The following is a 22,865-nucleotide window of genomic DNA, read 5'->3' as shown; positions in this document are numbered from 1 at the left end:
AAAGCAGCATCAAGGCTAATCGCTTTTTAAAACTACTCTAAACACTCAAAGGGGATTATGATTTGGCTGCCGAGGGCCATGTGTTTCCTTCCTTCTTATGAAACTTGAACAGCTTGTCAAAAGCCTGTAAATAATCTTCGACATTTTTGACAGAGCAAATTTGAATATGTAGCTTATTTACATGATTAGTTCTTAGAAACTGGTATTTTCTCCATTTTACGAAGAGGTATATCCTTCCTAATCATAAGGGGCCGGTATATGAAAGCACATATACCACACACACACACACACACACACACCACATGGCTTCAGAATTTTATATCCTGTAACTATATGTAAAATCAATTTACAAGAAAGTACTAAAAGTGAAACTCACTAATGATTTTCCCCAATATATTAAATTTGCCAAATTATACACCACCACCACCACCAACAGCCTTCTAACAGGTTTTAGAGCAGAGCCTCACAGGTATGGGGAGACAAGAAGAAATCTCTGAGACATCAGCCTCACACTTCCTCACTGACATTCCAGTTAGACTTTCTGATGCAGTGTGTTCAAAGATCTACAGAAAATTTGACTTTGATTTATTTCGCTTAAATAAAAAGGGTTTCTTACGAGGCTTGAAACATGTATCTGTTAGCATGAATTTTAAAAGAACAATTATGAATGCATAACAAAATAGCCAAACAAAACATTGCTTTGAATCGCTGCACAAATAACTCTGATTGTAACTGTTATGACCTAGAAAAGAATCATAAAACCATTTTTCTTGTTGGCAGCCTATGAGTCGCTGTAGAATTATACCAGTCCTTTGGTCCCACTTTCCAAATAAATAAATATATAATTCAATGTAAACTTAGAATCTTTTATTTATTCATGAGGTTGAATTTAATACTATTATGATTTCTCGATTTTATGAGTCATACGTTATGCGGTGTTTTTCACTAACTTAGTTGGGTAGCAACCACACTTCACAAATCATAGTTTCATTCTTTACTGTTTCACTTGGGGTGTACAGAGTAATCTAGCCCATGAAAGTACATTCATTTCTGAAATGATAAAGTAATGAAAAGTGAGGCAATTGAGTTCGTGTCAAATGATTAGAAGCAGCACCAGAAGAAAGGGGGAGGGTGGGGCGTGGGGGGGGGCCGGGGGAGAAAGAATGACGATTTCAAAACATGATTGTGTTTGAAGCCCATGCATATGGCCACAATTACAGTCACGACGTAATTTGGCAATGGTAGCAGAATTAGATTTAAACAAATTGATGTTACACTGCAGTAATTCAGAATGAGCTTGTTGCATTTATAAACCATAACAAGAAGCAGAGTGAATTAATAAACCCTTCTTGTCACTAAAAATAAAAAAGGGAATAATTGCTGAGACGGAGTTAACAGATGACTAGTCAGCATCCTTTCAGCCTAGATATGGGAAAGTGAAGGTCACCCCCATCTCGGATGACAAAGAGGGAACATTTTGTTGGTAAACAAATTAATCTTTTGAAAGGTCTCCATTTGTTTTAAGTTTTTCTCCAGTTCTTGTCATCTGGAATCAGAGATTGACTGTCGTTTCACTAGGCAGGGGTGCAGTTGAAACCAACAACGCGGCTTCTGTACGTATCAGCATTCCTTGACAAAACTCGGTGCCTGATTGCGATGCTATGGGCTGCTGGTTTACAGCTGTCTCCGGACAGGCACGGAGGCCCACCCCTGAATTCCAATAAGATGGGCCTGCCTATTCCGCCGGCTGCAAGCTGGCCCTCTGCCCACAAGTAAAATGTATTGTAGTTCGAGCCAGCAATTATCTCTTTTACTTCCTTCTGTGCTGCTTCTGTTCCTTTTTCCAAAAACAGATGCGGGTATTCACTCAAGTTCCGCATCTATTCTTTCTCACACCTGCCGGGTCAGAATTTTGACAGGGAGAGTCAGACAGCAATCAGATGGAATTTTGTTGAGAGCTGTTTAAAAAGAAAATGTAGATTTTTTTCAGGAAACGTGGAGTCAGCGTCTTGGTCCGCCTCCCCTTTCCCAGGAGCATTTGGTAAATTAAATTAGTGGAACAAAAGGAAAATAGCTTTAAAGACGTTCAGAAATGCCATATCCTATTTGTGACACACAGTCATTACCCAAGCACTGTGATGGCAACGCACAGACAGCATCCCCACTTCTGTCATGTTCCTCCTGATTCCTCATGTGTACTCCCCCAATATGGCAGTGGTGGTGGTGGTGGTGGTGGTGGTGGCGGAAGGGGTAATGTATCGCCTTTGTAAGTGACTGCTGTTTACAACTTTAGTTCCACCTGGGTTTTGAGTCCTGGAAAAGCTGAAGAAAGTGATGAGACAATTGTCATTGGCTGCGTTTGGCCTCTCTCACAAAAGCCCAATAGGACTCTGGGAGCGGGAAGAGGCTATTAGAGGCTATGCCCTCATTGGGTAACATTCACAAAAAATCCAGCAGTAGGGGGTTCCTGAACTTCTTGAGAATGTGTGTTTCCTGAGTTTCTGTGCTGAGATGCCGCACGCCTTCCCAGACCCACCAACCCTATGCGAACTGCAAGCACTCACGAGCTCTCAGCGTAGGGATTCTGGGGCCCACTAGACCACCTGGTGCAAATCTTGCTGGAGGAGGGACCTCCCAGAAACAGCCTGCATTGTTTCACATGTAAAATGTCCATAATAAGAGTATCTCATAGGATCGTACTGAGATTTCAATGAGAGAATTCAAAGCACTTAGCAAAGGTCCTGGTACAAACAAGGGCTCTGAAAATATGAGTTTTGACTACTGGCAAATTTCGTGGATTATACTGTGCCAAGTTTTATAATGTCATTTAAAACTTACATTACTGTAGAGGTGAGGGGGAGGACCAAAATATTACTGAAACAGCTCCCAAGGATTCTATTTAATATTTTCTTTGATGATGCCTTCTTTCTCACACTGATGATATGAGGGCAGGAACCTTGCTGTCCCATCCGTGTGCCTGTTTGTCAGATCTTCCAAAGCCCCAAGCAGTGTTTTGCACATAATAGGTGCTCAGAAGAGGAGTGGTCTGTCTCCTCCTGCATCCAATCTCTCATTGAAACTAAGTGGCCCGATGCTGAGTCCGGAAGTAAAGAAACGATGTTGCTGGCCCCCCGGTCACCCTGGTTGCATAGGGCATCCTCCCACTAAGGCCATCCAAGAGAGTCTCCCTAGTGAAACACCCTCGCTCCTGGATTCCTGCAATAGCCCTGCCACCAGCTAGCTGTTTCCAAAAGCAAGTTACTCCACCTTGCTCATTCCTGTCTTCTGGGGTTATAAAATGGGGAGGTTGGGTTGGAGGCGGTCTGGTATGGGGGGAAGGGTGTGGAGTTCAGTGGCTCAGTTTGGGTCCTATCCGCCATTTTCCAGTTATGCAACCCCAGGCAAGCAAATGCAATCTCAAGTCCTCAGTTTCCTCTTCTGTGGAGTCAGAACAGTGGTGCCCATTAGGCAAGGGGGTTCTGGAAATTATAGGTAATAATACTTTGCTGGCACATAATAGGTACCTCATAAGGTTCCCGGCTTTGGGGAAAATGAGCTAATATTAGAAATCGCATACTTCCTTCCCCTTCTTCACACCTGTGCTCCCAGGGAAGGATCTGATTTGGCTCCTTTCACCCTCCAGTATAAATGAGTAATAAGGCTTAATGCTTTTGTTTTAAAACTGTTATGGAGAACGCCAGTGAGTTTCAGGGAGGCTGCAAGCATTTAATTCATATTTAATTTTTTGATAAATATTTGAACCATTTTAAAGTGTAATAAAGAAAGCACAGACATACTTAGGTTAGGTACCAAATTTTCATACATACTAAATATCATCAATGGGTTAGTTAGTGCTGTCAGGTTAATTCTGTGAGTGTGTGGTCATGCATGCACACACATACATTTGAATTCCTTAGGAAGGTTTTTTTATTAGATGGGGTGTATCTTTGTACTAGATCTGATATTCAGATTTGCTCATATATACTCCTATAATAATCACACAAATAGCTGAAGGTTAAGTCAGCAAATACATGTCAAGTTCTTAAAGCAGTTCCTAGCCCCTACTAAGCATTCGACTGGTGTTAGCATTTCAACACATGTGCCACCGTGCAGTCAAAGCCAGGTGAGTTCTCTGGAGCTCACGTTTGGCAGCGTTAATAGTCAATGGTACAATTACAATAATACACGTCGCACGGTGGGAATACAGCATTATCGATCGTCTCATTGCTTATTTTAAGTTTGGGGTTGGTTCTCAGCTGGTTGGAAATGTGCTGTACGATCTTCATCTGGCAATGCAGGGCTGCCATATTACTTTGCTTACAGCTGTACATGAAAGGTCAGCAATAAAGCATCCTCTTAAAATTTGGACTCAACACGCAAAACAAAATTAGATTATTTTGCAGTTGAGAGACTATCCAAAACAGGAGGGTGCCGAGATACCCGAGAAGAATTTTAAATGGGACATGACGGAACATCTTACAACGTTACAGGACACATTTGAAAAGTACTTCCAGTCATTCGACCCCCCAAGAATAAAAGCACTTGCTACACTGTTCCAGACACTGTGCTAAGTGCTTTATGTACACTCTCCTCTTTAACCCTTAAAACTATAAAATACGTGCTATTTTTATAACCATTTTACACATGAGGAAACTGAGACTAAGATTAAGCTACTCACCTAGGTCATGAAGTAGGTAAGGAGAGTTAGGATGCAAAGTGTTTACGAAATGTACAGGACAAATCTCCCTAAGTTAAGTACCCCCAACTAATCCTTAATCACTAAGGAATACGAGCAGTTGTTAAACAATGTTAGTGATTCCATTGTGAAAAAAAATTCCTACTGTTCTTTAAAGCTTCTGGACCATTTTAATTGAGGGAACTCCTGAGATCATAAACACCATAACAAGTTGTTAGCTATCTGAAACTCCTTATCCATTGACATCAGAATGTTCTCCATCTTGCGCATGCAAGAGAAAAATACAGAAATAGATTGTATGCTGAGATGGATGCAAGATGGTAGTTATTATCTGTAACTTTTGATCTCATAATTTGCCTTCATCAAGACAACCTCGTTGTTTCCAGTGTTGATTTACATATGATATATATGCTTATTTGTGTATATGATTCAACATATAGAATTATACTAACCTCTTATAAAACCTGCATTTATTTACATATCAGCATTCTATTTAAGGTTGCATTTGGAAAATATCTTCTACTCCTGAAAACAAATTTGAAAATCTTTGGCATGGAGTATTACTTCTCCCATGGGTTTTTGTTTTTTAACAAGAGTAAATCCTCTATTTAATTAAACCAAAGGACTTAGACTCTATTAAGGGGTTTCAAGCATGAGTGGACAGGGAGAAGGGGAATTTGGGGATGCAGGAAGAGAGCCTGTCACTGCCCTGGAATCATCCCAGGTCAGCAGCCACCTGCTAACCAGCTAGCCTTGTTCCCTGATGTGATCCAATGCCTTTGCACTTTGTGACTCGGGTTTTGGGCTTGAGTTTTGGTAAGTAGGAGGCTATGTTTCTAACCCTTAATTGCATTTGAGGAGCCAAAAATTACGTAGATGGTGGAGCCTGACTCAGCTCTATAATCGCTTTAGGGCATCAGGGGCCATGGATAGAACTGTATTTCAATATACCTGGTTTCCAATGTATACTATTTAATGCATTTATGAAAACATTATTCTGAAAAGGGGTCTATAGGCATCACCAGACTCCCAAAAGGGTCCATGACCCCCCGCCAAATTAGAACTCCCTGTGATAGATTTCCTTCCCTTTCCCACAAATATCCAGTGTGGGGCAAAGCGTGTATCAGAACAGAGAAGTATCCTAAAAACTCTGTATTCTTTATGGATAAAAGACTCACTTCTCTTAGTGGATGGTACAGAAAACCTACCAAAAACTAGATACATCTAGACTGCCACTGCAGATTTTCATAAGAACTGCATCCTCATGAGTGAAAATATAAACTTCCTGCTTTCCTCTAACCACGGTGGCTTTTCCATTCCAAGGAGGAGAATGGAACTGCTACATAAGAGGTAATACTTGCATTATCCCAGTAAGCATTTTATTTAGAATGAAGCAAAGGAAAAATACTATAGCAAGAAGCACAGTAGCATTAGCCACAAGAGAAATGGGCCTAATAGAATTGTTTTTTATCATGGCTCAGGTTAATTATCCACTGAGAGGTACTTGAGATGAATAAATACAATTGCTGTGTTCTCCAATATTCTAACCCATTGTACCTTAAACTGTACTTGAATTCAAGTATACATTCCTAGCCTTTTAAAACCTCCTTGGTAGAACAGAAGTAAGTACCCACAGACTAGAGTAATTCACCCTAAACTTTCTTTAAAAGCCACCCTCTCTGAATCAGAATGTGGAATATAAGCCCAGAAGGTATTTTTTTGGAGGAGATCCTTCTCATTAGGCTGTAACGTTGGGACAATATGCCACCAAAACAGCCAATTTATATAGTTTTTTGATTTCCATTCTATCTGCGATAATAGCCTGGATAAATCTGTTCATGATTGGCAACCATGAGGTCTGGAAGCCGCCGTGAGCTTTTCAGTGAAAGAACCATAGACCGAGAGGAGACTCAGAGAACGTGGGCGCTAACTGGGCCCCACTGCTGCTGTAATAGCCTCACTGTCCTGGGAACATCATTCAGTCTCTAAGGACTGAGACTCCCCGTCTGTATCCTGAGAAGACAAACGGGCTTGTTTGGAGTCCTCCTCGTTGGGCCACAGCTCTGATTCCTTGACTCCCAGATCAATGCTGCGTTGGTGCTTTGGGGAACTGCCAGCCTCTCAGGGAGACAAAGTAATGATGGGTGTAATTCCCCCCCACCCCCGGGGTGGGGGGGGTGCATGAGTCAAAATAGGCCTTGGAGGAGCTGGTGGGCATGGCTGAGAGAAGAGGGACCTGAGTTGGAAGCTATACGAGCAAAGGTGGAGAAGAGGGAGTAACAGAGGGTGGCTTGGAGCTTTGCCTAATGATCTTGAGTTTTTATAAAGGGTAAAAACCCAAAAGATGTGGCTGGACAGGTAAGGCCAATTGATGGTTGGCCTTGAATGGGCTACTGAAATCTAATTGTGTTATCTCAGCCTAGGTCATAAAAAGAAGGGCTGAAGGCATACAGTTTCTGAAATTAGATCATTTCTCCAGATGCTCTCACCGAAAGGCAGCTTTAGAATTCTCCTGAACGATCTCTCTCCCTTGATGTCCTTATTGGTTATTAAACTTTATTTCCTCTTTCTTTGGTGGTAAAGATTTCTTGAATTGCATTATCTAGCATTATCTCTTGAACTTGTTCAATGTTCCTGAAACGGCCTATTTAGAGTTCTACAGTCAGCCTTCCCCCTGACCATTTCCATACAACTCTGTCCCTGTCAAATGAATGGCCACTCAGAGCTGCCAATCTAGCTGGATGGCTGGACTTTCTGTCCGGTGCTGAATATTCCCCCACTGCTAACTGGGACTCCACTGGAACCTCATCTCTAATCCCCTCGTCTCACCTCTCCCTCCAGTATTAGTCCAAAGCAGGATCTGGGGCAAGACTGGTGGAGGCAAGAGAGCCAGGGAGAGCACAGGAGTGACTGGATCCTCGCAAATGCTGGCTGCCCTCCCCTCCACTCTACCCTGCACCCCTTCTCTGTGCACCCCTCTTCCTCATTGCCAGTTACCAGCCTCAGCACTGGACAGTGTGAGCCCCTGAATCTCATCTGCTTGCTAACTCACTATAGTCCCACCTGCTCATGCAAAGAAAAACCCCAGGGGACTATCTTCATCGGAGTGTTTTCTAAAATACAGGTGTGTTTCTTAACTTCTCTGTTTATGCTAAACGGGGGGGGGGGAAGGAAAAGTGGTGTTCATGGGATAGACATTTTTCTTCCTTTTTTGCTCTCTTGCAAGAAGTAAAAACCCTAAGAACATGTCCAAAGCGTTCTTATACTTAGAATAATACAAAAGTAAGTCCACTGGGGCCAGGCAGGTGACCTCCAGTCTACAGCTGTGTCACAGGTCGGCAATTTGCAGCTGGAGAACCCAGGAGTGCTGCAAATTTGGTGCCACCCAGGGTGCATAGGACCCTCAACTTTACAGTTAGAGATTTCACTCTTGGGTGCAGCTGACCTCGTGAGAGACTGACGTATAAACTAAAATGCCATTGTATTTATTCTAAGGAGAGTTGTAATGGTCGGACAAGCCTGAATGTTCCAGTCTGCCTGATCTGGAGAGCACATTGTTCCCTTCTTAGAAAGAGATACGGACGGCCCCGTTACAAGGCTCCTTAGTGGACAGGGAAACTGACTGAGGGTAATTAGCTGGACAGTCTTCCTGGTGAGCAGCATTGCACATTTCTAGTCCGATGCATCCATCTGTGAAGCTGCCCTGCCAAAGGGAGAGGAATACATCCCTGTGGAGTGCTTTATGGACACTGAGAAATTCTGACTCTCTGATTCAACTTTTTATAATAAACAGCTACGATCTGCTTGGATTTGACTCTGTGAATGACGTTGCACGGTACTGAGCTTCTTCTATCCATGGCCACATCGATCCCGGTGGAGGGAGTGATATGACCTCCCATCTTACTGATAAAGAAACTGAAGCATAGAGAAATTATATTTCTTGCTCCAGTCATGCAATTAGTGAGTGGGACAGCCCGGATTCAAATCCAGGCCTCTCTGATATTACAGCCTATGCTTTTAACCACCGCCTTTCCTTTTTACTAATTTCCTACAATAAAAGGAAATTATACCTTCAGTTGGCACCTAGTTTGATAACACTAGTTACACTACATTCCTTTCTGGGGCCTCAGTCTTTTAAAGCAACTTTGGCACAGAGCTGACCACATTGATCATGTGCTCATTCTGTTAGCTTAAGGCTCAGTCCTTGTCACGACTCTTTCTTCCTATCTGAGTCATTGTAGTACCCAGAGCAGGACAGGGACCCTGGCTGGAAGAAATAGGAGGCATGAGGCATCAGAAGGAGAAGGATGAGAAGAGATGTGGGAAGGAACCAGTAATGCAAAGGATCCTTGGGGATTTCTTGGTGAGATACCCTGCTTCCCTATCTCCCAGGGAGAGCCTGGGTGTGCTACTCAGGGCTGGACAGTTTCTCAATACGCTGGGGCCACTTAGAGCAAAAGAATTCTGCTTTCCCCATGCCTGGCTGCTGAGAGGCCCGGATGTGGCACGTGGCTAGGTTCAGTTGTCACTAGCGTGACCTCTCCACTTTGTCTAATATGTTCCTAAGAAAATTCTCTTCTGAGTTTCAAAATACCGTTTTCCATGTCTAACCAAAAAGGGGCTGATCCTTGAACAATGTTATCAGGAGACACTGTAAAGTGAAAACAGGCATTGACCTAAGAGAGGCAGCTGACCACCAAGAAAACATTATCCCAATCTCCTCTTCTTGACCCATTTAAAGATTAACTGGATACTTAATATTGGATTCATTTAATATAACCATAATATAACCAAAAAAAAAAAAGACGATTGACCCTTTCTGCCAAGGATTTTTAAAACTGTAGCCCTCTCATTATGGAATTATCATCTAATCTAAAACATTGAAATCCCAAGGGAAGATGCCACCATTTTCCCACAGAAAATGGTATCTTATTCCATTTACCCACAGTTTCAAGTGTAGGACCTAAACTTCCACAGAAGGTGAGATCATTCCCCCACAAGCTCCCATTTTCTAATCTTGAACACTTGCAGAACCCCTAGCTGTGCTTTTGCTCCAGGCTGCATTTTAAGCTGAAATGTATTACCTGCCTAGGAAAGTGCATTTTACGTAATAGCCAGCGTTTCTGAGTGCTTCTGCATGCAGGGCATGGTGGCAAGTACAATCTACGCAAATTAGCTCATGTAATCTTCACAGTAACCCTACGAGTTAAATACGATTATCACTTCCATTTTATATTTGGGGAAACAGAAGCAAAGTGGTTAAATAACTTGTCCAAAGTCACACAGTGACAAGTCAAATGGTCATAATTCAAACTCAGCCAGTCTGTCTCTGGTACCCCCAGGTAGCTTTGAGGATGATGACTTTGACCTACACCCGAAGAGTAGATCTGGGACCCAGCCAAAAACTGCTCCCTTGCTGACCAAGGATGTTGCTGGAGAAACTTCTCTACTGCGGTCTGGGAATAGAAGTAAAAGATCAAACTACCTAGTAAGAGGCTACCTTAACTCAAGGATTAGAACAAGAAGAGGCGTTAGTACTCTCCTGCCCCCCACCCCACCCCAGGCTTATTGAGATAGAATTGACAAATGTTGTGTAAGTTTAAGGTGTCCAGTGTGATGATTTGATATGTGTATATACTATACTGTAAGATGGTATCATCCATCACCTCATATAACCACCTCTTCTGTGAGTTTGTGTGAGAACATTTAAGATCTACTCTCAGGGCACCTGGATGGCTCAGTCAGTTGAGCATCTGTCTTTGGCTTAGGTCATGATCCTGGGGTCCTGGGATCGAGCCCCATGTCAGGCTTCCCACTCACTAGGCAGTCTGCTTCTCCCTTTCCCTCTGCCTACCCTTCCACCCCTACTTGTACTCTCTCTCTCAAATATATAAATAAAATCTTTTAAAAAAATCTACTCTCTAGATCTGGTGCTTTTAAAGGTGGAAACTTACTTCAATCAGACTGTAAACTCCTGGGGCGCCTGGGTGGCTTAGTTGGTTAAGCATCTACCTTTGGCTCAGGTCATGATCCCAGACCCTGGAATCAAGCCCCACGTCAGACTCCCTGCTCAGTGGGGCGCCTGCTTCTCCCTATTCTCCCTGCCTGTGCTCTCTGTCACTATCTCTGTCTCTCTCTCTAAAATAAATAAATAAAATATTTTTTTTAAAAGATTTTATTTATTTATTTGACACAGAGAGAGAGACAGCCAGCGAGAGAGGGAACACAAGCAGGGGGAGTGGGAGAGGAAGAAGCAGGCTCCCAGCGGAAGAGACCGACGTGGGGCTCGATCCCAGAACTCCGGGATCATGCCCTGAGCTGAAGGCAGACGCCTAACGACTGCGCCACTCAGGTGTCCCTAAAATAAATAAATAAAATCTTTAAAAAAAAAAAAAAAGACTGTAAACTCCTTTGAGGATAGGGAACATATTGCCAACATCAAACATGGTGCTGCATCTGGTAAGAACCCAATATAAACTTACTGTTGGTTGATGCATATGTGGTTAATGACTTTGAATAACAACTTGGTAAGGATCTGTGTAACTGAGTTAGGCTGTGTCAAGTTAATTTAAATAATGAAATATCATCTACCTCATTTGGCTACATTTGTGGAGTACTCCTCTTATTGGCCATAAGAAATATCTCCCTAGATCTCTTCAGGTAGAATTTATTTTCCCTTCCCTAGATCATCATTGAATGATTTTTAAAGTTTGACATGCTATGCCTCAAATTCACTGAGCCACATCAAAGAAGAGTTGAATAAATAAAAAGATATATCATAGTCCCAAAAAGGAAAAATGATTATAAGAGTGCCAGTTGTTTCCAAATTAATATTTATATGAAATGTAATTTCAATCAAAATTCTTATGGGTTTTATTTGGTCTGTGTGGGATATTAATTCTCTTCCACTTGCCAGTGTTCATCACCTTGAAAAATAAATGGGCAAAACCTTCAGGTTTCTTTTTTTTCCTAAAGAAGATTAATGAAGGTAATTTTTTCAGACAACTTGTTAAAACATATAATAACATTAACATAATTATAACAGCATCCTATGGGTAGAAAAATTAACAGACATATCAGTGGAATAATGAAGTGAGCATGGATATTAACCTCAAAGTAAACAATAATTTTGAATGTAGGGAAGGTGACACTGTAAGTCGGGGGGAATGGGAGGGCCGGTGAGCTGTGTGGTGCCAAGTCGCTAGACCAGCAATTTGGGAAGAGAGCATTCAGTTAAGTTCCACCTTTATATACTAAACCAAAGAAAACTCCTCATGGATTAAAGTAAAGTAAAATGTTAAAAGAGAAAAAAATAATAAGAAAATCATAAAAGGAGAACTATTTTTCAAGTTAGCCAAAGGAAGGCTTCTTTAAACATCATAGCTTCACACAATATTAACAGTCTGAATTATAAGAAAAGTCCATGTTTATATGTTTATATTGGACCCCAATCCTGGATCAGTCACTAACTTCTTTTTGATGTGGGGGCAACCACTTAGACTCCTTAGTTTGTTCATTGGCAAATTTAGGGCATTGGACCACACCATCCCTAAGATTCCTTCCAGTTCTGACAACCTACCATTCTGATTCTGAGCAAAATCAATTTCCTTTGGTTCCCTTCCTTTCCCTTTTCTGACCACCACCAAGATGTGTAAAACAGAAAAGCAGGCTAGATGAAACTGTTTTCTGATTGTGGAAACAAAATTCACAGAAGGTACTGGTTTTTTTTCTTTTTCCAGTTATGCATTTCACAAAGCTTCTGTTGAGTACCTATTGTGTACCTGACTTGTCCTAGTGACTTTTATGTGTTACCACTTTAAATTCTCGGAGTGTGTCAGATAAGAAACCCAGGGCATAGAGGCTAAGGTTTATGACCAAGCCTAATAATTAATATGTGACTTATTCAGAACTGGGGCCTATATTTACTTTTGACAGTCTGATTCAGAGTCTAAGAAAATTATCCCAAAATAAACTGTGAAAAGGACAGGGTCTTACACACACACACACACACACACACACACACTACTAAGTGGACTAAATACTATTCCTTACAAATCAGTTTCTCCACTAATGAATAATGTTGTATTTTTTAAGCGGGCTGAATTTGTCTGTGGGGTTAATGCCATCATTGACTTAAGCAAAAATACCTAAACTGGACACGCTCCTAGCCTGCTCTCAGGTTTGCTTGGGCATCTCTCCAGCAGAGTTTACTGATACAGCACAGAAATTATGGCAAAGCCCAGTGGAGTCGTTGAAGTGGAAGTCTCAATACTGCTCAGGAAGGGATGCCAAATTAAATAAAGAGAGCCCCCAGCAGTTGTGCAGCTGCGTGCCAACCCAGCTGCTGGTATGAGGTAAATGAGGACCGAACTCCCTCTCACTTGTGACCCTTGCCAGTATTTAAACAACAATGCCTAGAGACTGGCACACTGTTCTAGACTAAGGCGGTGAATCACAAGTGCAAAAATAATTATAATACGTGATAAATCCATTCACAGAGTCTTTCGTAGGTTTTCACTGAAAGGACCACCGTTTAAACTCACTTCATATCACGGGCCTCTGGTGAAGGTTGAGACGATTGATTCTATCTAAGTATCAATTTGTAATATGCAACCCTAAGTTTACAGAAGAAAAATGGCATAGAACCCAGAGGTCCTCCGGTTGCTGTCTTTTCATACCTTGTGACAATGTTTGGGTGGTGATGTGGTATAATATTCACCAATATGCAAAAGTCACAAGTGTGAGCAGCTCAAGTCATTCTTTTTTCTTGTATGAGATATAACAGACGTGTAGCTGGAATCCCGATGCTTTATTGTTCTCTTGTAATCGCTTTTCCAGAATGTTTAAATTTCTACTGGAATGCTGCAGAGACATGCTATTAAATTTACAGAGGAAAAATAGCAAAAAGAAGTAATTAGACTTCTATTTGAATCCATCAAAAAAACCCTGAGTCCAGTGTGTTTCAGGCTCCTTGAAGAAACATTTCCTGTAAAACCAAGTTATCCCTTATCTTTTCACATTGCAGAATGGTCTCATAGTGATGAATCATAGTGATTACAGTTGTTAGCTTTATACTAACCCTTTGGTCAGTTTTTTTCAAAAATGTGTTCCAAAGAATACTGGTTCCTTGGAATGTGAATAGGTGTTCCATGAAAGGAGAGTTTTGTGGCCCCATAAAAACAGGAAACGTGAGACTGAAGAGAGTCAGGCTGACCTTCACACTGTTAGGCCATCTGGAGTCACTACCTCGCTGGAGTGCACCATGAATCTTCAGGAGGAGGGCGGCCCTCACAGGGAGCAGTGTTGCCCAACTCTCCTCCTTTTCTACAGAATAGCTCATAGGACTATATTCAGAGGAAGGCACTTCAGGAAGTCTTACTTAAGTGTTGCATTTTAACTATTTTCAAGGGAAAAGTGTTTAGATGATACTACATATTTTCCTACTTTGTCTGATACTAATGTAGCCACTCCCTCTTCCTTTTGCTTTCTGTTTACATGGTGTATCAACCTTTCGTTGTTGTTACTTCAACTTGTGTCTTTAAAATTAAAATTCACCTTGGGTTGCCTGGGTGGCACAGTCGGTTAAGCATCTGACTCCTGATTTTGGCTCAGGTCATGATCTCAGGGTCGTGAGATTGAGCCCCACGTCGGGCTCTTCACTGGGCATTGAGTATGCTTAAGATTGTCTCTCTCCCTCTCCCTCTGCCCCTCCCCACTGTGCACGTGTGCTTGTCCTCTCTAAAAATTAAAGTAAAATTCACCTCTTATTGATAGCATATAGTTTTATCTTCTGGTTAAAATACAGTCTGATAATCTCTGCTTTTTAATTAGAGTGTTTAGTCCATTTTCATTTAATACAATTATTGACATGGCTTGATGTAGAACAATTATTTTTCTACTTGTTTTCTATTTTTACTGTCTTATTTTTGTTCCTTTGTTGTCTGACTGATTTAGGGTTATTTGATTAAAAAAAATTTTTAATAGTCTGTTTTTTTTTTAAAGATTTTTTATTTATTTATTCAACAGAGATAGAGACAGCCAGCAAGAGAGGGAACACAAGCAGGGGGAGTGGGAGAGGAAGAAGCAGGCTCATAGCAGAGGAGCCTGATGTGGGGCTCGATCCCATAATGCCGGGATCACGCCCTGAGCCGAAGGCAGACGCTTAACCGCTGTGCCGCCCAGGCGCCCCTTTAATAGTCTGTTTTATTGACTTTTAAACGACACCTCTTTGCATTATTTTTAGTGGTTGCTCTTGGAATTACAATATGCATCCTCAACTTATTAGAGTTTCCTCGGAGTTAATACTGCACCAGTTCACATACAATGTAAAGAACTTGCAAGTAGGGGCACCTGGGTGGCTCAGTTAAGTGTCTGCCTTCAGCCTGGGTCATGATCCTGGAGTCCCAGGATTCAGCCCGGCATCAGGCTCCCTGCTCAGCAGGGGAGTCTGCTTCTCCTTCTGCCCCTCACCCCGCTGCTTGTGCTCTCTCTCTCTCTCTGTCAAAGAAATAAATTTAATCTTTATAAATAAAAAGGAACTCACAACTACACAATTTCATTTGTGCCATTGTCCCAATCCTTTGTGGTACTGTCATGTGATTTATATATATATTGTAAAGTGCACAGCATGTTATAATTTTTTGCCTTAAATAGCCAGTTGTCTTTCAGAGAAATTAAGAAAAGAAAAACGCATAGTATTTGATATTTACCATAGACATCTAAGTTTCCATCTTGTCATTTTCTGTCCACCTGAAAAACTTCTTTAAACATTTCTTGCCTGCTTAAGGCAATGTAACACGTGCCTGCTGGTGACTCACTGTTTTCTTTTGCAAAAAGAAAAAAAAAAGTCTTTATACTGCTTTTACATAGAATTGAAGGTTGTCAGGTTTTTTTTTTTTAAATAATTCAATGCTTTAAAGTTCCATTGTTTGTAATAAGTCAGCCATTATTTGAATCATTGATTCCCTATGTATAAGGGATCTTTTTTTTTTCCTGACTGCTTTCAAGTTTTTCTCTTTGTCTTTAGCTTCCAGGGGGTTGATTATGTTGAGTTCATGTGTCCTTTTCTTTGTGTTTATCTTGCTTGAGGTTCATTGAGCTTCTAGGATCCTCTATAAGTTTATGCTTTCCAGAAAACTGGGAGACATTTGGCCATTCTTTCTTTTTTTTTTAATGATTTTTTTATTATATTATGTTAGTCACCATACAACCCTGGATTCCGATGTAAAGTTCGATGCTTCATTAGTTGCGTATAACACCCAGTGCACCATGCAATACGTGCCCTCCTTACTACCCATCACCAGTCTATCCCATTCCCCCAGCCCCCTCCCCTCTGAAGTCTTCAGTTTGTTTCTCATAGTCCATAGTCTCTCATGTTTCATTCCCCCTTCTGATTACCCCCCTTTCTTTATCCCTTTCTTCCCCTACCGATCATCCTAGTTCTTATGTTCCATAGATGAGAGAAATCATATGATAATTGTCTTTCTCTGCTTGACTTATTTCACTTAGCATTATCTCCTCCAGTGCCGTCCATGTTGCAGCAAATGTTGAGAATTCATTCTTTCTGATAGCTGCGTAATATTCCATTGTATATATGGACCACAGCTTCTTAATCCAGTCATCTGTTGAAGGGCATCTCGGCTCCTTCCACGATTTAGCTATTGTGGACAATGCTGCTATGAACATTGGGGTGCATATTGGCCATTATTTCTTTAAATATTTTCTTCCACATTTCTCTCTCTCCTCTCTTTCTGGGACTTCAATCACATACAAATTTTACAACTTGATATTGTCCCATAGATTACTGAAGATCTATTCTTTAAAAAAAATTTTTTTCTTTCTGTTCTTCAGATTAGATAGTATCTGTTGATTTTTCTTCAGGTTCATGCCTTTCTTTCTGCCCATTCCAGTCTGCTGTCAAGCTTATCCAACAAACTTTTCATTTCACATATTCCACTTTTCAGTTCTAGAATTTCCATTTGGTTCCATTTTTTATAGTTTTTATTTGTCTACCAAGACTTTCCATCTGTTAATTCATTATGATCTTATTTCCTTTAAAGTCCTTAAAGTATGTATAATAACAGCTTTAAAGTCTTTATCTGCTAATTCTGCCCCGAATCATCTTGATATGTTTCTTTTTTTAAACTACTTTATTAAAGTATGATTAACATACAAAAAGCTGTGCATATTTAATGTATATGGCTCAGTGAGTTTGGAGATTACATGTATACATGTGAAACCATCACCACCATCTTTACCATAAAACATCACCTCTAAGGTATGTTTCTATTGATGACTGTTTCTCCTGTGTGAACGTTTTCCCGTTTCTTTGTAGATTTAGTGACTTTTCATTGTTATGAACATTATAAATGATGTGTTATGGAGACTCTGATTTCTGGCACCTTGTTCTCTAATGTGTTGATGCCTGTTCAAATAGGCAATTAATTTGCTAGACTCAAATTCCAAACTCTACCCTTGGTGAGTAGCAGCTGAAATCTCTGCTCAGTTTTTTTCAAATTGTTAACTGCTGTGTCTTTGCTGGGTTGCTTAGAATCTCTTCCATTTAGGTGTAGCTTAGGGGTCAGTCACGGATTTGCATGGAATTTATTTGTAAATTATGGGTCCCTGCCTTTTCTGGGATTCCCCCTCATTTTCAGCCTTTATGGAGCCCTATACTCCATCCTCTTACTTCTCTAACCAGTGAGACTGTGACTTCCTTCTGTATCTCATGGACTGAGAAGTCACACAAGCACAAACCTCAACTATTGTAGTTCCCTTCTTTCAAGATCAACTTTCTTCTGGCTTCTTCTTTCAGTTTATCTCAGTACCTTCAAATAGTCGGGTTTTTAAAATTATTTTATCCATAATTTATATTTGTTATCTTCAGGGCGGTTAGTCAGTTATAAGCTACTCTACCATTACCAAAAGCATAACTAAGCCATTATTTAGTCTTGCTTGCCATTGTATTACCTTTATTAAAAAGAAAAACATTTGCTATTTATATATCTTTGTTAATTGCTCCTTCCCAATACATTTTAAGTGATTATATATTTTAAAACATTCTTTTGCGCTATTCCTTTCTCAAAGGAGATAAGACAGGATTCAATGAGCTCTGAATTATGATATGCCTTGAGGATACCATAAAAATACTTACAATATATGTTGTAAATGTAATAAGAGAAGTACAAAAAAAGCTATAGGAACTCAGAGGAGGAAGAGATCAGAAGTGATTTCCTAAACGAGGTTACTTTTAATCTAGTTGTTAAAAGGTGACAGAAATTTAGTAGCCAGAGCTAAGAGGGAACATTCTAAAAGAAACATTAAAAACATTGCAAAAAAGTGGGAGGTTGGAGGCTCAAGTCTTATTGGGTACAGCTGTAATTATAATTTATAACTCAAAATCAATACTTAAAAGTCCATGGCATAAACATACTGCCACACACGACAATATGAGTGACTCTCACATCTATTTTAAAGGTTAGAAGCCAAATACAGAAAGATACATACTGTAATAATCCTTTTATGTAAATTTAAGAACAGAAAAATAATAGCTGGGAGTGGAATTCAGAAGTGACTGACAGGCAACAGGAGAGAGGCCTTGGGGGTGCTTGCAATGTTCTACTTCCTGTTCTGGATGCTGGTTTCCTAGTGTCTGCTTTGTGAAAATGTATCAGGTGATGACCTTATGATGTGTGGTCTTTTCAAAAATGAATGTTATACTTTAATAAAATGTTTATGTAAAAAAAGCCCCAATTTCTTTTTTTTTTAAAGATTTTATTTATTTGACAGAGAGAGACACAGTGAGAGAGGGAACACAAGCAGGGGGAGTGGGAGAGGGAGAAGCAGGCTTCTGGCTGAGCGGGGAGCCCAAGGTGGGGCTCGATCCCAGGACCCTGGGATCATGACCTGAGCCGGAGGCAGCCGCTTAACTGACTGAGCCACCTAGGATCCTCTATAATAGCTGATATGAAAGCCCCAATTTCTGATATGAAAAAAATTTATGTTGTGCATCTCTATATATTAATTCAGTAATTCCTCACAACAGCCTAATGGAAGATCAGTGATGCCGAGTTTAATGCAAAATTGGATTATAGAAATTTGAAATTCCATGCTGTAAGATAATAATAAATTATTGCTGTATACACAAAGTCTGAAATAATTCAAATCCCCCTAAATTTAAGAAAATGAAACACAATTTCATTTTTTTTCAATGCTGGTGCAGTCTGAGTGAATTTAAGATATATTTATGTTGGAGTTTCCACAGAGAAACACCATCTCAGTAAATAAAAATACCCTGTACTATTAGGATATAAATTCAGCAAACATTACAAATAACAGTAGATTAAACACCACAGTAACTTTCTCTCACGTCACACGGTTTATGGCTGATACGGCACCCCTGCAATGTCAGGCACCTCTGCATTTTCTATTTGCGATCTAAGATGCCTAAGATGGCTGCTAGGCTCCCACCATCATGTCTGTATTCCAAGCAGCAGAGTCACTATGATTGCTATACTACTGGCCAGAATCCTGTCACAAAGACATATCGAGCTGCAAGGGAGGCTGGGAAATGTAGTTTCTGGCTGTGTAGCACATTGGAAGCCATGCAGAAGTCTCTGCCATAGCTGCCATTCTTTAAAGTCAGGCTGTCTGAATTCTCTGAGTTCAGAATTATGAAATGCCTCTAGGAACAAATCCTTTACATAAAATTCAACTGCCCCGTAGCTAAGAACATCCCTGTTTTACAGAAGATAAAACTGAGACTCGACAAGTAAATGACTTACCCCAGCACGTTGCTAAGTAAATGACAGAGTTAGGGCTGAAATCCAGTGCTCCAAGCCCATGATTTTTTGCTCTTATGCTACAAATGCCTCCCAAGGGAGTTTTTCTTCTAGCTCCAAGAATGCTGGTAATCCTTAGTCTGAGAGAAAGTGAGGCTCCTACTGTATCTATGTGAAATGACGCTGAGAAAGGGGACAGAGTGATACGGTTTTACCATGAGGACAGGAGTAGGGCTGGTGATGTGAGCGGTGTCTGGCTTGAAAGTTTCAAGAACTCAGGAAGCATGAAAATGTAGTAAAAGCACTGGGCCATGAAGCAATGATGTGCCCTTTTAGCCTGCCTCTATTAGGCAGATTAAATGTGTGTCCTAGCTACTTTCCCTTCCTGATCTTTAGTATGCCATCCATCATATGGGGAGGAGGGCTGGGGCAGGAGTGGTCGTGAAGGGTTGTAGAATATGGCCATGCAGGTTTAAATTCACCAAGCAGAAGATTCTGTAGCAGAGTAGAAGGGTGTGACATAGCTCCAATCCTCACCTCTCCCTGCCTCTCAGAAATACTACTGGTAAATTATCGAAATATTGAGATTCTCAGAAATACTACAAAATCCGGGGTGCCTGGGTGGCTCAGTCATTAAGCATCTGCCTTCAGCTCAGGGTGTGATCCCAGTGTTCTGGGATTGAGCCCCACATCAGGCTCCTCTGCTAGGAGCCTGCTTCTTCCTCTCCCACTCCCCCTGCTTGTGTTCCCTCTCTCTCTGGCTGTCTCTCTCTCTCTATCTGTCAAATAAATAAATAAAATCTTTAAAAAAAAAAAAAAAGAAAGAAATGCTACAAAATCCAGAGAGAAGACAATCAAGCAGGCATCCTTATCTTTTTTCTCTTTTGACAAGGGGACTTGGAAGAAAGAGGTGAAATTGGAAAGCAAATAATATGTCTAATTCTTCCAGAGAGAAGTGACCCCAAACCCCTGGGGCTAGAGGGAGGGAGGGAGGACAATAGAGCAAATGCTGATATAGGATGTCCATCAAAATCTCAGGAAAGGGAGGAGAGCCTACATATTTTAACAAAGACTGCATGTATCCTAAATCAGAGGTTTCCCCAACCCAAGCCCTCAGATAATAGAAAGGTGGAGAACACCCAGAATACCCAGTTCTCACCTGTTGCTGGGAAAGAAAACACACTGGTAGCAGACAACAGGGAAGGAGATGCCACATCAGAGCAAGGAGATTATCAGGGCAGAGCTGCCCAAGAACATACAAGGGGGAAAGAAATGATATGGCCACCATACTGATTTATTATATAAATGCCAGCATTTCCCCCAGAGCTAACAAAAGAGAGGGAGGGGTGGGGGAAGGGACAACCATGGGCTGCAAAAGACAAAGCCTAACCCAGAAAAAAATGTAACTCAAGGAACAGAAGGAATTTTCTCACAATTTCTTCACATTATAGCACAGCTTGATAGGAACATAAATTAAGTAAAACTAGAGCTCAGCCACAAGATGATAAAATAGCAGAATGAGATAAAAAGGGAGGTTGCAGACGTAAGGAAACAAATTGAATACCAAAATACTTTATGGAACTAATAAATAAACTATAAATAGGAAGAACAGAACAGACACTGCTGAACACTGAAGTATGAGCATGGAGAAAAGACTGTAAGCACAGCAAATGCAAAGGAAAAAGACAAAGGAAATTAATTAGAAGCTAAGAGATCTGCATAGTAGTCCGCTACAGGTTAAGCTGCTGTGACAAAGAAATCCGAAAATATAATGCCATAAATAGACCAGTTTCTTTCTCACTCACAAACAATCCACAGGTGAGAAGTCTAAGGTTGGCAGGACAGACAGCTTTGCTCCATGACAGGGAGCATAACTGAGAGAGGGTTCCTTCTGTCTGGATGCTGTCTCATCTCATTCCTGTGGTCACAGATACTCTCGTTCCAGTGGTTGAAGCTGACTCCTCTCTACACCCATGTTTCAGCTCCCACAGGAAGGATAAAGATAGTCCAGGGCAGGCATTCTAAGGAGATGGGCCAGAGGTTACACTTATCACTGCTGCTTACGTCTTACTGGTCTGAATTTGCTCACATGTCCACATTTAGCCACTAGAGACACTGGGAAATGTAGTCTGGACTGGATAGCCATATGCTCAGCTAAAAGCATTCTATGAACCAGGAGAGAAAGAATAGTTAGGTACCACAACATGAAAGACAAAGATGAGCCAACACTTAACGACACTTGGTATCTCTAAAACAGAGAACCCAGCAAATGAAAGAGAAGATGTATCCAATGATATAATGGAAGAAAATTTTCCAGAAGTGAGGAAAGAATGAAATCTACAAGTGTAAAGAAAGCACTGAATCCCAGGAAGATTTGATTTAGAGTATTACATCAAGGTATTTTCTAGTTTAACACCTGGACTTCAAAAACGAAGACTGTTTCAGAAATCCAGGCAGAAAGAAAAATCACCAACAAGAGGTGAGGAATCAGGCTGGCATCAGATTTCACAATAGTCACTGTAGAAGACAACAGGTCAGTGTCTGCAAAGCTTTGATAAAAGGATGATCCCAGATATCACTCAAATATAAATACCCATGAACACTTGTTGGAAAGGACTGCTTGATAAACCAAAGGCAGGCAATTAAGAAATCAATCAAAATAGGGGCGCCTGGTGGCTCAGTCGGCTGAGCATTTTGACTCAGGTCATGATCTCAAGGTTATGAGATTGAGCCCTGCATTGGGCTCTGCACTCAGTGCGGAGTCTGCTCAAGATTCCTCTCTCCTCTCCCTCCCCTGTTCTTGCTATTTCTCTCTCTCTCAACAATAAATAGATAGACAAACCATAAGAGACTCTTAACTCTAGGAAACCAAACTGAGGATTGCTGGAGGGGTCAGGGGATGGGGTAACTGGGTGATGGGCATTAGGGAGGGCATGTGATGTAATGGCACTGGGTGTTGTAGGCAACTGATGAGTCACTAAATTCTACCCCTGAAACTAATAATACACTGTATGTTTATTTTAAAATAATTAATTAATTAAGAATAAAATCTTTAAGAAAAGAAATCTATCAAAATAAGGAACTGAAGCATAGAAAAGCCATGACACTGGATCCATTTACACATAGGATGAATACTAAGCAATCCTAGTGATTATGGTTTCAAAACAGAATGTAGATATTATAAATCTGGACAATGTAAAAATAATAATATAATAAAAAATTGGGAGGTGAGGGAGAGGGGATGGGGGTAGCAAGAGAGTTCTATGTTCTCATCTTTAGAGGATGGGGTATATTATTCTAATTTAAAATATGATTTTAGAAAACCTAAATGTTTTTCATAATCGCCTTTATTTAACTATAGGGCAGGAGTCCACAAACTACTGGGTGAG

General features: G+C 40.8%; 1 protein-coding gene across 2 annotated transcripts in view; it reads left to right on the top strand.

Moving 5' to 3' along the window:
• Positions 1–22,865, top strand: part of IQCH (IQ motif containing H) — a 209,783-nt gene that overhangs the window by 37,749 nt on the left and 149,169 nt on the right. Inside the window, exon 6 of one of the 2 annotated variants that reach the window (XM_002914284.4) lies at positions 10,039–10,131. The exons of the other annotated variant lie outside the window; for it this stretch is intronic. Coding sequence (XP_002914330.3) covers positions 10,039–10,116 — 78 coding nt within the window. The 3' untranslated portion in view covers positions 10,117–10,131. Of the gene's footprint in view, positions 1–10,038; positions 10,132–22,865 lie in introns of those variants that run through there. 2 annotated transcript variants of the gene reach the window in all.

Source organism: Ailuropoda melanoleuca, chromosome 5, assembly GCF_002007445.2.
Source record: "Ailuropoda melanoleuca isolate Jingjing chromosome 5, ASM200744v2, whole genome shotgun sequence".
Taxonomy (NCBI): Eukaryota; Metazoa; Chordata; class Mammalia; order Carnivora; family Ursidae; genus Ailuropoda; species Ailuropoda melanoleuca.
This window is presented reverse-complemented; position numbering and strand designations above follow the sequence as displayed.